At 42.3% G+C, this 14,676-nt stretch overlaps 1 protein-coding gene across 1 annotated transcript in view; it reads right to left on the reverse strand.

Annotated features, from left to right (window-relative positions):
• Positions 1-14,676, reverse strand: part of enpp1 (ectonucleotide pyrophosphatase/phosphodiesterase 1) — a 46,759-nt gene that overhangs the window by 15,669 nt on the left and 16,414 nt on the right. The window contains 11 exon segments of the mRNA XM_048250888.1: positions 4,584-4,653; positions 6,744-6,871; positions 7,057-7,088; positions 7,250-7,381; positions 10,120-10,228; positions 10,325-10,397; positions 11,781-11,846; positions 12,120-12,229; positions 13,497-13,616; positions 14,136-14,215; positions 14,622-14,676. The exon segment at positions 14,622-14,676 is cut by the window's right edge and continues 43 nt beyond it. Of these exon segments, the coding sequence (XP_048106845.1) occupies positions 4,584-4,653; positions 6,744-6,871; positions 7,057-7,088; positions 7,250-7,381; positions 10,120-10,228; positions 10,325-10,397; positions 11,781-11,846; positions 12,120-12,229; positions 13,497-13,616; positions 14,136-14,215; positions 14,622-14,676 (975 nt within the window).

The following is a 14,676-nucleotide window of genomic DNA, read 5'->3' on the forward strand; positions in this document are numbered from 1 at the left end:
AATTGACATATTTTTATTCTATCTGCTCTAACATTCTAGACTGTGTTGCACCTTTTAAAACACTGCGCCCGAAAGCCAAAAAAGAACCATGGCTGACTGACACTTCCCACTCAATCAGGCGAGAGTGTCGAAGGGCCGAATGCAAGTGGAAAAAGGACAAGCTGCATGTATCTCTTGACATTTTAAAGGAAACGTGGCTCAAATACCAAAAAACTGTTAAATCTAAAAAAAAAACAAAATATTTTTCTGATATTGTTCTGTGCAATCAGGGCAAACCACATATTATTTTTAACACTATAAACACTGCTCTCAATAAACACCAACCTGTTGAGTTAGACACCACTTCAGTGAGTAGTGAACAATTTCTGCAGTACTTTGTTTCCAAAATCTCCAACATCAGAGCTCAGATAACGCCCCCCTCCTTTAACCCTTCTATCTCTGTCACCTGCCCTGTGAGTTTCAGTCACTTTGAGCCTATATCATTTGCTAACCTAAGCAAAACCATAGGGCTAATGAAAATCTCATCTGGTCTAACTGACATTGTTCCTCCTCTTCTCATCGCTCAGACAATTGAGACCACAGGTCCCCACATATTAACGATCATGAACTGTAGCCTTGCCTCAGGTGTTGTGCCAAAGAGCTTCAAACATGCTGTTGTGCAGCCATTGATTAAAAAACCCAATCTAGACACTTCAATCCTATCTAACTACAGACCTACCTCAAAACTCCCGTTCTTATCTAAAGTTCTAGGAAAACTTGTGCTTCAACAAATACAGTCTTTTCTAGATACACATGGTATCATGGAACCTCTGCAATCTGGTTTTAAAGCCCTCCACAGTACGGAGTCAGCCCTTCTGAAAGTTTTTAATGATCTGCTGCTAGCCACTGATTTTGGAGATTCTGCTATTCTGATCCTCCTTGATTTCACCGCTGCTTTTGATACTGTTGATCATGATATTTTAATCTCCCGTCTAGAGCACTGTGTTGGTATCAGAGGCACTGCTCTTGAATGGTTTAAATCCTACCTAGCCGACAGAAGATTTTCTGTCTGCCTGGATGGATCTGTATCCCCCTCTGCGCCTCTTCCTTGTGGTGTTTCTCAAGGGTCTATTCTGGGGCCTATGCTGTTCTCATTGTACAGGCTCCCCTTGGGATCCATACTTAGAAAATATAACATCTCTTTCCACTGCTATGCGGATGACACACAGATTTACATGCCCCTAAAAACATAACGACCCCCAATCTGTTAAACTTTTATTAGATTGTCTAGAGGACATCAAAGCCTGGATGGCTTTAATTTTTTTTAAATTTTAATGAAAATAAAACTGAGGTCATAGTCTTTCGGCCCAGTGCTGCTTGTAACACACAGGGTGACTTAGGCCCCCTTGAGCCATTTGCTAAAGATACTGTAAAAAACCTTGGTGTAATTTTAGACTGTAATTTTAAAATGGAGAAACAGATAAACACAGTAGTAAGATCTAGCTTCTTCCAGTTAAGGCTTTTATCCAAGGTTAAGCCCTTCTTATCTCTTAAAAACATTCATGCCATTGTATCTTCCCGTCTAGATTATTGCAATGCCCTATATGTGGGCATTAGCTGTTCCTCTTTATCCCGCCTTCAACTTGTTCAAAACGCTGCAGCCCGCCTTCTAACTAAAACACGAAGGTGCTTGCAGCCCTTCACTGGCTCCCTGTCCGTTTTAGAATACATTTTAAAATTCTTTTATTTGTTTTTAAATCTTTACATGGTCTGGCCCCACTGTACATATCAGATCTCCTGAAGGTGCAGACATCCTTTAGGGCATTGGTTCTCAAAGTGGGGTCCGCAGCACATTGTCAGGGGGTCCCTGACAAAGTTTGCTACAAAATATGAAATTGTCAAAATATGAAATTGGCTAAAAAATGCTACAGTATCAGTATTTGCCCAATTGATCTGCTAATACGTTACATCAATACATCAAAACACTTTACTATTAATTAACCGCCAACAAAATGAAAGTTATGTGAAGCAAACACTATGTGTTCAACACAATAGGCTTACATTTGATAAAGAAACAACAATCCTTTAAAAAAATCCTACATACTGTCAAAGTTTGCTAACATGACTATTGTGGTATTAGCACTCTATGTTTTTAAAATACATCTAACAGAAAAAAAGCATCTAACAGAAAAAAAAGGCTATACAGCTACATGATTAACTTAAGTTTTATGTGTTGCAATTATGAGGGGTCCTTGGAGAATTTTTCACTCCATGAGGGGTCCACAAATGTTTGAGAACCCCTGCTCTAGGGCTTCTAGGTCTGCTGACCAACTTCGGCTGGTTGTGCCTCGTTCTAGGTTAAAGAGCAGAGGGGACCGGGCTTTTGCAGTGATTGCACCAAAGTTCTGGAACAAGCTGCCCCTACATATACGCCTGGCTCCCTCCTTGAGTGTTTTTAAATCTCACCTAAAAAACAATTTTTATGCCCTGGCTAACACAGTCTGATTGTCTTATTTATTTATTTGTTTGTTTGCCTGTAAATATTGTTATCCTCACTTTTTGTTGTCTTTTTTGTTGTCTACCAAGTCGTACTAACTTGCCTGTCCAGCACTTTGGACAGCTGTTGTTGCTTTTAAAGTGCTTTATAAATAAACATGACTTGACTTGACTTGACTTGACTTGACTTGACATTGTGCTGAAAGGAGGTTTATTATTTTAACACTTTATCAGTGCCTAATTAGACGAGGCTGCCCCATTCATAGAAACCAGTTGACAGCCATGATGAATTAACCAGAAGAAGTCAGGAAACTACTCCATTGTGTCACAGGATGTCCGTTGATTAAGCCTGGCAACAAAAGATTCTTCACTGCCTGTCCATTATCACTGTTCCTGGAAATGTCACAAGTCCTATTCGTAGAGCCCAATCTTCAGAAATGGATGTTTTACAACTCATTACTGGAAAAAATTGAGAAGAGTACTTCAATTCCCATAAATGGACAGCATCTGTAATGGTTGTTTTTAAGACACAAGGCCCTTAACTCTGTCGGAAAGTTGAAATATGTTAAACATCGCAGTTACAGGCCTTAAAGAATAATTACAGACATCTGGCAAAAACAAAGTAGCTGCCACTCCTACTGTGAGCTGTGCCTACAAAAGCACGCTTAGGCCTTAGTCCTTAGGCTTAGCTGCAGTTACCCTCCATTTGACTGGAACACACCAATCATACAAACCTCTACTTTTAAACACGCTAATATCTTGCGAGGCTCACAAAGAAAATACTGTGTTGTAAAACAGGCCAAATTAGCCCGCTAATAAATACTTAAATGTCAACACGAAGAGAGCCCGACCTTAAAAGACTTCCACTGTAGGAGTTTTTAAGAGCGCCTCGAAAATACATCGGAGAAACAGCCCAAACTAGGTGCAGGGTAAACAAGCTAGTGGCTCACCGTTTCTTCTACGACATGATTACTATATTCTGCAGCAGCTCTTGCATGTTCAAAAGGGCATAATTTTATCCTAGACAGTCATTTAATTCATTCACCTGTTTATTTTGAGGAAGATGTACGTCGTACAACTTGGCAATTATGCGAAAGAGACATTCTCGAGAGAGCCACAGAGGGAAACATGCATGAGGGAGTTACAGAAAGACACAGAGGCTCCTGGAAAGGCTGGGCAAGTCTAACTAGGTCTGGAAAAGTAGAGAGGGTAATGGTAGTCCCTGATAATGAACTGTGTGTGTGTTTTTTGTACAGTAGAGCCCAAATTACCCATGAATAAAAACGTCAACATGCAGCCATGAGCTGAGATACACCCAAACACTGGCACTGACCTTAGACCTGAACATGGCAATACCCTCGAGCACACGTACACTACACACTATCCTTCTTTCACTCACACACACACACAAACACAAACACACCCGTACACAGACACACACACACACAAACACACACACACAGAGACACACATATACACACACACACACACAATTCTGTAGACGTCTAGTTTGACCCCTAGGAAAAAGCTTCAGGCCTGGGCAGTAATACTCTGTGTCTCTGCCAGGCTGAGCCTTTCAAGTCCATAGGGACAAAGCCCTCACATATCCCACAATGATTCTGAGCTCTTTTCATGGAATTCTGTGTGCAATCCCTCGCATCCCTGACTAATTACGTCCCGTCTTTGAAACATGCATTCCATTACTAAGGACCGAAAATCGAATTAAATTTAATCGAGCCAAAGGTTAAGTGTTAAAAAAGAACTCAAATTTTCACATAGATCTCAGTTTCTTGGGGTCACCGAGTGCTGTCGGTATGAAAAAAAAAAACAAGAAAACAATTGCCGAAATTCTCCTTTAAGGAAGAGACACAAGCTATTCATTAATGAGGAGTTGTATTAGTCTTGTTACTCATTGAACAAGGGGTTTATTTGTTCTGGGTGCTGATACTGAATCACTGCATAGCTGGACAGCAGTACTGCATGTTAGAATGTAACTTATTTGACTGGACCTATTGTTGGAATGTTTCTCATGCTTTGTGTCACTCTTTCCTTATCCTCCCACTATTCCCAGCTCCCACACCCACACCCACCCAGACGAAGACACACACCTGCATGCTTTGGAAGAGGTTGTCTGAGCCGTGGAATCCACCCGAGCAATACTTTGTATCCCTGGGGCCTCTAAGGGGAAATAACATGGATGAGGGACACATTAGTGTGGGATTACATAACTAGACACAGAGCAATAAAACAGCTCTTACAGCACAGCACAGAAGAAGAGAATATAACAACACATAGCATAGCACAAAACAATTACATGCATAACTGTCTCACAAACACATCAACACGAAGCACATGTGTAAATTCTAATCTGGTTGGCTGTGGGTATGTTTAGGGGCGCATTTCCCAAAACCATAGTTGCTAGCCTGTCAGCAATTTAGTTGGTTGGAAATGGGAAATTGCATTGCAACCAACAAAGTTGCTAACTAAGTTAGGGTGAGGGTGAGAAAGTGAAAGTATTTGTAAAAATGTACTTCACTCCTTCCCTCAGGCTGGTGGCGCTGAGCCAGACCGGCCCGCGTTCAACGACACGCTGCGGTGTGTCACTGTTATTATTTCCATGGATACTGGTCTGATTTTACAACTTACACCTGCTCAGAACCAGACAGGCTTCAGAAAGTAAAAGTCCTGCCTATTTGCTCTAACCCATTCACTAAACCAGCTGATTGTAATCAGCACAACTCCTCAGTCAGGTAACTGAGCTTAGCAGTGAAATGACCGTTGTGTACAGGTAGAACCTATACGTGGTACTTTCTGAAGTCGGACTTTTACACCTCTGCTCATAACTCATACTAAAAGTCACATCCTTAAGTCTAAAAGTCACATCCTTAAGTCTATAAGTCACATCTTTAAGTCTAAAAGTCACATCCTTAAGTCTATAAGTCACATCTTTAAGTCTAAAAGTCACATCCTTAAGGCTATAAGTCACATTTTTAAGTCTAAAAGTCACATCTTCAAGTCTAAAAGTCACATCCTTAAGTCTATAGGTCACATCCTTAAGTCTAAAAGTCACATCCTTAAGTCTATAAGTCACATTTTTAAGTCTAAAAGTCACATCTTCAAGTCTAAAAGTCACATCCTTAAGTCTATAGGTCACATCCTTAAGTCTAAAAGTCACATCCTTAAGTCTATAAGTCACATCTTTAAGTCTACAATTCACATCCTTAAGTCTAAAAGTCACATCCTTAAGTCTAAATGGGGTGCTAGTCATAACTTTAAGTTGGCTGTAACTTTCCGGCCTAAACCAGATGCCAGCTGGCCGATATACTGGTTACCTGAGACCAGCTCATCACAGCTGTCCACTTTGTAAGCACAAGCCGAGACACCTCCAGAGTCTGTGCTGTGCTGTCATGTCACAGAGGTCAGGTGGGGACTGACCATCAACCTGGCAGGCCCAGTCGGTCAGCTCTGGTTAACCGACTGGCTGGGCTATCCATAATCACAGTGCTCCTCCTGCCAAAACAGCCACCTTTGGCTAGAGCCACCCCTTTATTCCCTCTGAGAAAGGAATGCATCTGGGATAAAAACAGATATGGCCTGCCGTCTGTGGTCTCGCTGTTGTTGTCTGGGTCACACTTTATTTTCTAATAATAGAAATGGGGAGTTGGACGACATCTTCTGTTGGTGTCGTGACACAATATCTTGAAAACCTCCTCTGGTTCTATTCCCACTTCTGCGCCATCTCCTTTTGCTTGTCTTGTATTGTATGTCAGGTAGTGTTCATTGATACTCTAGATCAGGACTCTGCAACCTTTTGTCCTCCAAAAGCTTTGATCAAAATCAGCATGGCTGAGAGCAATGTTTTATAGGCTACTGGTATTAGCATGTATTCACATATATGATCTCCACTCTAAATCAGCTGAATACATTTTGTATGCATTATAAGGTTCCTTTCAACCTGTTATGGACATATCTGCCATTTACCTGATAACATATTTTGTGTGTGTGTGTGTGTGTGTGTGTGTGTGTGTGTGTGTGTGTGTGTGTGTGTGTGCGGCTTTGGAGGCGGAAGCGTCAGATAAATGCATGAATGTAAAAGTAAATGCAATTGATGGAAGCTTTTGATGCAAATTGATGGAAGCTTCTCCCAAAGGAGAGGAGACAGAGCTGAGGTGCCACAAGACAGGAGGAATGAAGGGATGAAGATAGGAGGGGGAGAGAGAAAGAGGAAGAAACAGAGAGAAAGGGGAAGGTGCGCTCTGTAAACATACACGGCTGCCCAGTAGGTCTCTTTCATGTAGAGGTGGGCCTGCTCGATGCGAACGTTGTTGGCAAAGTGGAACCTCTTTGGCAGGTTCTCCTTCAGGTAGGGTCGCATGGGCTGGTCAGGAGTTCTGCACTTCAGATGTAGAGAGAGAGAGAGAGAATGAGAGAGAGAGAAAGAGAGAGAGAGAGAGAGAGAAAGAGAGATAGACAGAGACAGAGGGGGGAGTGGAGACACATAAACAGAAAAGATTAGCCCACCGGTGTTCCAAAATGTTACACACTAACAGATGAAAATAAAATGAAAAACATTCTTCTTACCGAAAGATTTGCAAGTACACCTTCATAGTCAACTGCAGAAAAAAACAGAGCACCCAACGAGTGACAATGTTACTTTTAAATTCATATTGCAAGAACAAGTACATCATTCATCAAGTGACACATGATAGTGAGGCAATGTCCTCCATTCACTGCTTTATTAAATAGGGAAATGGTGAAGACTGCAATCGCTTACAGCTGAAGAACTCCTCTGGGATTCTCTTTGGGCGGATCCTGGCCGCTGGGCCCATGATGAGGGTGAAGTCACTGGTGTTGACCGGGTATGAGTTCAGATGGACCGCCCGATCACATCTGCCCTGCTCCATGCCTGTGTTTGAGGATGGATCAATCAATCAATCAGTCTTTATGCATATAGTACCTTTTAAGCAGAGTAGCGATCCCTAATGCTTAACAATAACACATCAATAAAGTATAAAAAGATAGGACGAGACCAACACAAACACATCTCAGCATATGTATGTTTAGAAGTCTTGCACAGTTCTGCGGTCATCTTTTTAAACAGTGAAAGCCATGAAAGTGGTGAGTTATGTCTTTCAGCGACTGTTTTTATGGGAGCCGTTTGACACTTCACCCAAAGGAACACCCCTAATCTTGTAGAGCTGCGGAAACAGTATGTCAAAGTCTCCCAACAGCAGTGTGCCTTTTTATGGGCAGCTTTTAATCTAACATACAGTATATTTTCCTTTGTCACAAAAGCATGCACCAGTCATGTACATTTCCACTGGCTCTAGCTATTATGTTGTACAGTGGGTGAGAACCCACACACACACACACACACACACACACACACACACACACACACACACACACACAGACAGACACACACACACACACACACACACACACATACACAGACATTCACACACACACACACACATACACAGACAGACATTAACACACACACACACACACACACACACACACACACACACACACACACACACCAGCCACAAGCAGCATGGCAAACCCTTGCCCAATAACTGACCTATTTTCTCCATTCAACAGCTAGGGGAAACTGGGAGAATGCTTTGCTTTTGGGCTTTTCATTGTCTAAGCCATACATCAAATAAAAGCTATGCAGCCTCTTTGCACAGGTTGTTGAAGAGAGGCAATGTCTACAGCATTGACACAACACAGCAGAGAAGACAGATTATAGTTGCCTCTGGTGAACATGGACTTCATATCTGCTGGAGGTTGCAGGGAGACTAATTTGAAATGGGTCAGAGAGAGCACTACAACTTTGCTTCCCTCGTAGTGGTGATTAGAGTAAACATAACATCCCTAGTGCTTTCTCAAATCCACATGGGAAAGAGAAGGGTTTCTTGTTTACAGTAAACATCCATTACCTGCAACTAATTAATGTAACATCTAAGATTAATGTGTTGGGCTACTTTACATAGATAAAATAAGACCATTATATTATATTATTATATTAACTTCAGCATGAACACACCATTAATCATTAATATTTCATAATGCACAACTCATTACAGAATACTCCATTTCGTTAGATATTTATAGGTATTGTGTTTTAATTATCTCTAATTTCCCTACATTCAGCATTAAGATATGTTGAATAAGGCTACATGTTATTCATGTTTTATTCATATCTATTCCAGACAAGTAATGATTTGTATTATCCTTTCCCAAGATCTAATAAGATAACAGCCCATCATCCTTTCAGATTCTCCCGAGCTCTGCGGTGGCCTCTCACACTGTTTCCATGTCCACCCTCAGGCCACTCTGGAGCTCACTCATGTGCCCAGAACATCGTTCACAAATAAAAAAAGAGGACGCAAATACACTCCCAATATCCTTGAGATTTACGTGCTCAACATCAGAGCGTGACATACACACGCGAGGCCAGTGGCGGGGCTCTCCTCTCTTGTGTGCGCATCGTGGTGAGATCGGCACGGCTGTAGAGAAGATTACAACTCAAGGCCCGAGTGTTGATTAGAGCTCTGGCCCTTTGCCGTCTCTCGCTCGTCACGAGAACGCGTGCGAACATCCAGCCGTCGTCCTGACGTTCGGGTTGGGCATCTCACGCTGCCTAACCTCCGCGCGGATGATTACAGATGTGCCAGCGGCGCTGGGCAGATGTGCACGGCACTGAGTCGTCTTCGCTCCCCCACAGCCACGCCCTCCCAGGGAGAAGGGAGAGACACTCCTTTGTTAATGAATGAGCGACATACAGAGGGACAGCCTCTGTCATTCTGCCAACTCTCTCTCTCTCTCTCTCTCTCTCTCTCTTTCTGTCTTCTCTCTTCCTCATCACAGCTGGCCACCTGCTGCATGGGTCCTTGTTGTCCTCCCTCTTCACTCTCTCTTTTACACTGTTTCATCTCTCACCCTCTCTTCATCACTAGTTCAATTTAAAGGCCACCATTTGGACAGGATAATAACTGTTGTTGTGCCTTCACGGCATGGGGCTGACAAACAAGACAAGCCAGATCCATGGCATACGCCTCCCCACAAGCTGTTAATAATCATTCCCTCTTAGGTCAATATGTGCCAACACCAAGAGTCAACAACGATGAAACATTGGCTTGAGTAGAGCTAATAATTTAGACCTTACTGTAACAGGGTGCAGTCACTTCCTTGAATTTCCCCTGGATCTACAGTTAACTGACTCAACCAGTGGTTCTCTGCCATTGTGATCAGGATGCACGTTTGTTGGCCTGGAATAAAGGGCACGTGGCGTGACGGTTCTCTCATTCAGTCAACTGTTAATCCCTATTATCTCTAGATTATTTGAGATTCATGCCTTGGGACATACCAGTAGAGTAGGAAACCCTACAGGATGAGGTGCCAAATATAAGAATGTTACACTGCTAAGTCATTCAGTCCAGTAGGAGGAAGCTTACACTCGTAAAATGAATGTGTTGAAAACAACACAACTTGAGTTGTTTTTAACACATCTCTATGTCCAGATAGGGACAAGACAATTTGTGTTGTTTCCAACACATTCATTTTAAGAATGTATATGAATGTGCATCCCTTGCTGGAGAAGGCTAATTGGTACTGGACATTTTAGCCTGTGCTCACCATGGTCGGATAGGACGATCACATTCACACATTTGTGAAGGTTCCTCATCTTCAGGCCCTCCATCAACAGTCCAATAATACGATCCATCTTAATTAAAGCTTCAATGACCTGAGAAAGAGAGGGGTTAACAAATATAGCGCATTTCAAATTTCCCACCATTCAGTATTCTCAGCTGAACATTCCATGCTAGGTGTCAGATCTCACCTGACTGCTCTGGGGTCCATGCCTATGCCCAGAATGATCAGGCTCCTCCAAATACAAGGTGTAAAAGTCTGGCCTGAGAGGACAGTTGGACAGGGTTAATGCTCTAGTTCAAGAACACACAAAGCTGTGCAAGTACATACAGGACTCTGATGGTCACGTGGTTCGTGGACACCATGTTAGATACCAACATTCATCAGATCCCCATTGACGTAGTGCAGTGAATAGTGGAGAAAAAGAACATAAATCATTAACATAATGCCCAACTGTTGTGCGTATGTCTACAGGGCAAGACGGGGACTGAGGCAATATGGTCACTACAAGCGATTTTTAAGATCGGGATATTTTTGTAAGGGCCTTTTACATATTATCAAACGTTGATAATAACATTTATATGCCTGTTGATGGTGAAAATAAGCTATTTATTTCAACATAGCATATTTGCCCCATAGGGTTACATAGGGAATCATCTGACGTTGGTCTCCAAAATAGCGCCCCTGATTTGAGTTGGCCAAACTCTCTCTATATACAGCTCTGAGTGTGCAGACGAAGAATTTCTCCGTTATTCTCATGAATTTGTTTTGTGACACTGTTTCCACGAAACTAACAATCATACTCGATAATCTCAACAGACTCATGTCTCAGCCAACCTCAGTCATGTACATCTCTATACTTTAAATAATACACTACAAATAACTCAACTGATTTCTGCTATTGCACGGTGTCGGTGCGACATGTCAATACTGTAAATTAGCTAATTTTGGTATGCCTGCCTCTTCTCATTGCATGGCTTCCGCAGCACGGTAGCTGGATATAGTGTGCATTGTGGTCTCAAATTAGAGTCCACTAAGCTACATAATAGGCTAGATATTAGCTTCTAATATATTAAGTAAGTAAGTATATACTCTTTTGATCCTGTGAGGGAAATTTGGTCTCTGCATTTATCCCAATCTGTGAATTAGTGAAACACACTCAGCACACAGTGAACACAGAGTGAGGTGAAGCACACACTAATCCCGGCACAGTGTGCTGCCTGCAACAACAGCGGTGCTCGGGGAGCAGTGAGGGGTTAGGGGCCTTGCACTTCAGCCGTGCCTCCTGGTTGGGGTTCGAACCGGCAACCCGCCCGTTACAGGTCAGAAGCGCTAACCAGTAGGCCACAGCTGCCCCTAATATATTAGCTAATATATTAGCTTCTTAACTTATTTGTTTATTAGGCTAAGCCATAAAGACCTCAAAAAGCCAAGAATTATGAAAAGCATTAAGGCATTCTTTAAATCAGTCAAGTTCCTATTTCTAGAAATATGTCAAAGACAGGTCTACTGATTCCATGTCCCTCCTTTGAAAACATGACAGACATACAAGGCCAGTGAGGAGTAGGCAAAAACCACACCATGATGCATTTCTGACTAAATTCCTGTAATTGTAAGAAAGCTTGATGTAAAAAGCTCCAGCATACCTCTCTCCCTCAGGCAGTCGTAACCAGTCTAAAATGGTGGCCACTCTCTTCTCGTATGGGACTTTTCTGAGGAGGGAAAAGATGCAAAAAAGGCCATTTTCTGATCAGTGCCCAACATACAGTAGGCTTATGATACGATTCTGGATGGGTGGTGGTGAGATTTACACTTTCTTGCAAAAATCTAAATCTTATCTCAGAATCTGGTCTGAGTCAGACACTGACATATCTCGGATCCATCTCAGAATGTACTATGGGTTTCCTAATAATATAGTCGCTTTGGTTAAAAAGCGTCAGCCAAATGTAATGTAATGTAATGTAATGTAATATTAGTTTACTGACCCGTCATAAACCTGGTGAAAGGTGGGAAATTTTCCCTGAATGGCCACATCCCCTCCAGGCCAGAAGAACGTTCCGGCCTTGATGTCGTTCTTCATTGCACTGAGCCAGACCTGCAGAGAAACCAACAGAGTTGGAGTATGGAGTAAGGAGTATACCCTGCATACCCTGTATACCCTGGCGACTATAATAACAATGTAACAATCAGAATAATTGATTGCTGGTAGATAGAACAACAAACACTTAGGGCATATGCAAGATATAGCTACTATGATTCATACAATCCATAAATGCAACCATGATTTTGTTTCGGTCATTGTTTCGGGTTGGGCATGCAAAGTGGCATGAAATAACAGGCTAAAATTACCCAGAAAGCCACAGACTTAGCAAGAATGTGACCTTCTATGGTCAGTGAGCTCTTATTTTTTAAATGAGCTCTTATGACAGCAGTCACGCACAATGGCATGACAAAAATGTAAACACTCTGTGGTAAGTCCCTAAACAGCAGTTAAGGTTAAATAAGACATACGGAAAGATTGAGTGATGGGGGGGACGAGGGAATGTGATGTGTCTCTGGGCCTCAGAAGACCTAAACTGGGGAAACTCGAGTGTACTCCAAAACAGCACAAAACAACTTCTGTACGTAGGCTGTCATTTGCACAATGCAGACTCCCTAATTATTCTAGGAGGCACATGATTTGGCACGGGCATCTAAACAGGAGGAGATGGCTGCTGAAAGCATTTTTAATTAGAAGCCACATTATCATGGCTAAAGAGAGAATAGCCTCTGTTTCATTCCACAGCCTCCTTTATCATGTGTGGGACTCCAGAGAAGCCAGTGCGTCTCTCTGTGACTTGACATCTGTAAACACGGACCAGAACACTTCATCACTGTCACTTTTCATACAAGCTCCCGTCACTTCATATAACTCTTAAACGAGTAGTTTGCAACAAACGGTACACATCTAGAAAGTGAAAGGTAAATCAATGTGCCTTTTCAAACTGTGGGTAATTAAATCACTCTCAAATAAAATGAGGACTCTTACTTAACTACGAAGACACACAACAGTCCTTCCACAGTGCTGATTCAGCTAAACAGCCAATCAAAGAGGAAACTGGCCAAGCTGGGATGAATGAGCAAGGCACGGCAAGTTCATTTACATAACACAATTCATTAGAATGGGTCATTTTAAAGTGCTTTGCAAGTATACAAATCAAGAAGCAAAGAGAAATAAAAGTTTTAATGTGCTAGGCAACCATAAGAAAAACAACAGAAGACAGAAGATAAACAAAATAAATGGGACCGTTGAAATGAACTGAAGAGCTGGTTGAATGGACCTCAAGAGCAGTTGTGGGATGTTTGTGTCCAACGGTACTCACAGGTTCTCCAAGGTACCACAGGGGGTTGAACTTCTCCTTTGATTTGAGAAGGAACTCTGCATTTCTGGTCACATCATACATCTTGTTGTCGACTATGCCGTGGGACTCAGGGTACAGGCCCTGTGGCATACACACACACACACACACACACACACACACACACACACACACACACACACACAAAAACACACACACACACAAAACACACAACATGTAAAACTAAATAAAAAGCAATCTGCTAAGTGGCTTCTTGACTTGCAGTGATGTTTTCACAATACATTACATCAGATGCCATTGGCCTGGAAAATTACCATAAATAACCAAAGCATTAAATCCCGGCCGCAAAATACACACTTCTCTTCAATTTATGTAAACCACTTTCATGGATATTTCTTCAGAAACCACAGGCCAACCCATCCTGGGTTGCAACACTTAGAGGCTAGTGATTTCACGTCATAGTCTATCTTGCTCTTACACAACTAACATCGATGTCAGGCAGTGTACTGCTCCATGCCCCTTTGAGCTATAAAACCACACAAGGCATATGTCATGGCCTATGTGCTAACCAACACACAGACAGCTGGTGGCTTCTGAGATTGTTTCTTCTGTGGGCTGTGAGTTTGTTTAGCATGAACTCACAGTGACAATGGTGTAGTGGTTGGGGAACGTCTTGGTGGGATAGACCGGCCGCATGTGTGAAGTGGAAGTCCCGCACCTTTCTGGGAGTAAAAAGAAGTGAGATTTAGAAGCATTTACTCAAAGAAGAGCTGAGAATGTGAATGTAACTGTGTGAACCGTGTATGAATGGACAACAAATATTAAATCCATGAATGAATGATTCAATGAATGATTATGGCATTATCAAAGGAAGCATACACTGTAGTTCAGGGATTAGGCTGCATTTGAAATACACTAATTATCTGAGCAAACAAGTGTGTGTGTGTGTGTGTGTGTGTGTGTGTGTGTGTGTGTGTGTGTGTGTGTGTGTGCTGTGTGATGTGTGTGTGATGTGAGGTGTGTGTGTGTGTGTGTGAGTGTGTGTGAGTATGTGTGTGTGTGTGTGTGTGTGTGTGTGTGTGTTTGTGTGTGTGTGTGTGTGTGTGTGTGTGTGTGTGTGTGTCTTACTCAGTTTGGACAGTACAGGCATCAGAGGCTCATAGGACTTCATGTAACTGGCCCT

This window comes from Alosa alosa, chromosome 8, assembly GCF_017589495.1.
Source record: "Alosa alosa isolate M-15738 ecotype Scorff River chromosome 8, AALO_Geno_1.1, whole genome shotgun sequence".
Classification (NCBI taxonomy): Eukaryota; Metazoa; Chordata; class Actinopteri; order Clupeiformes; family Clupeidae; genus Alosa; species Alosa alosa.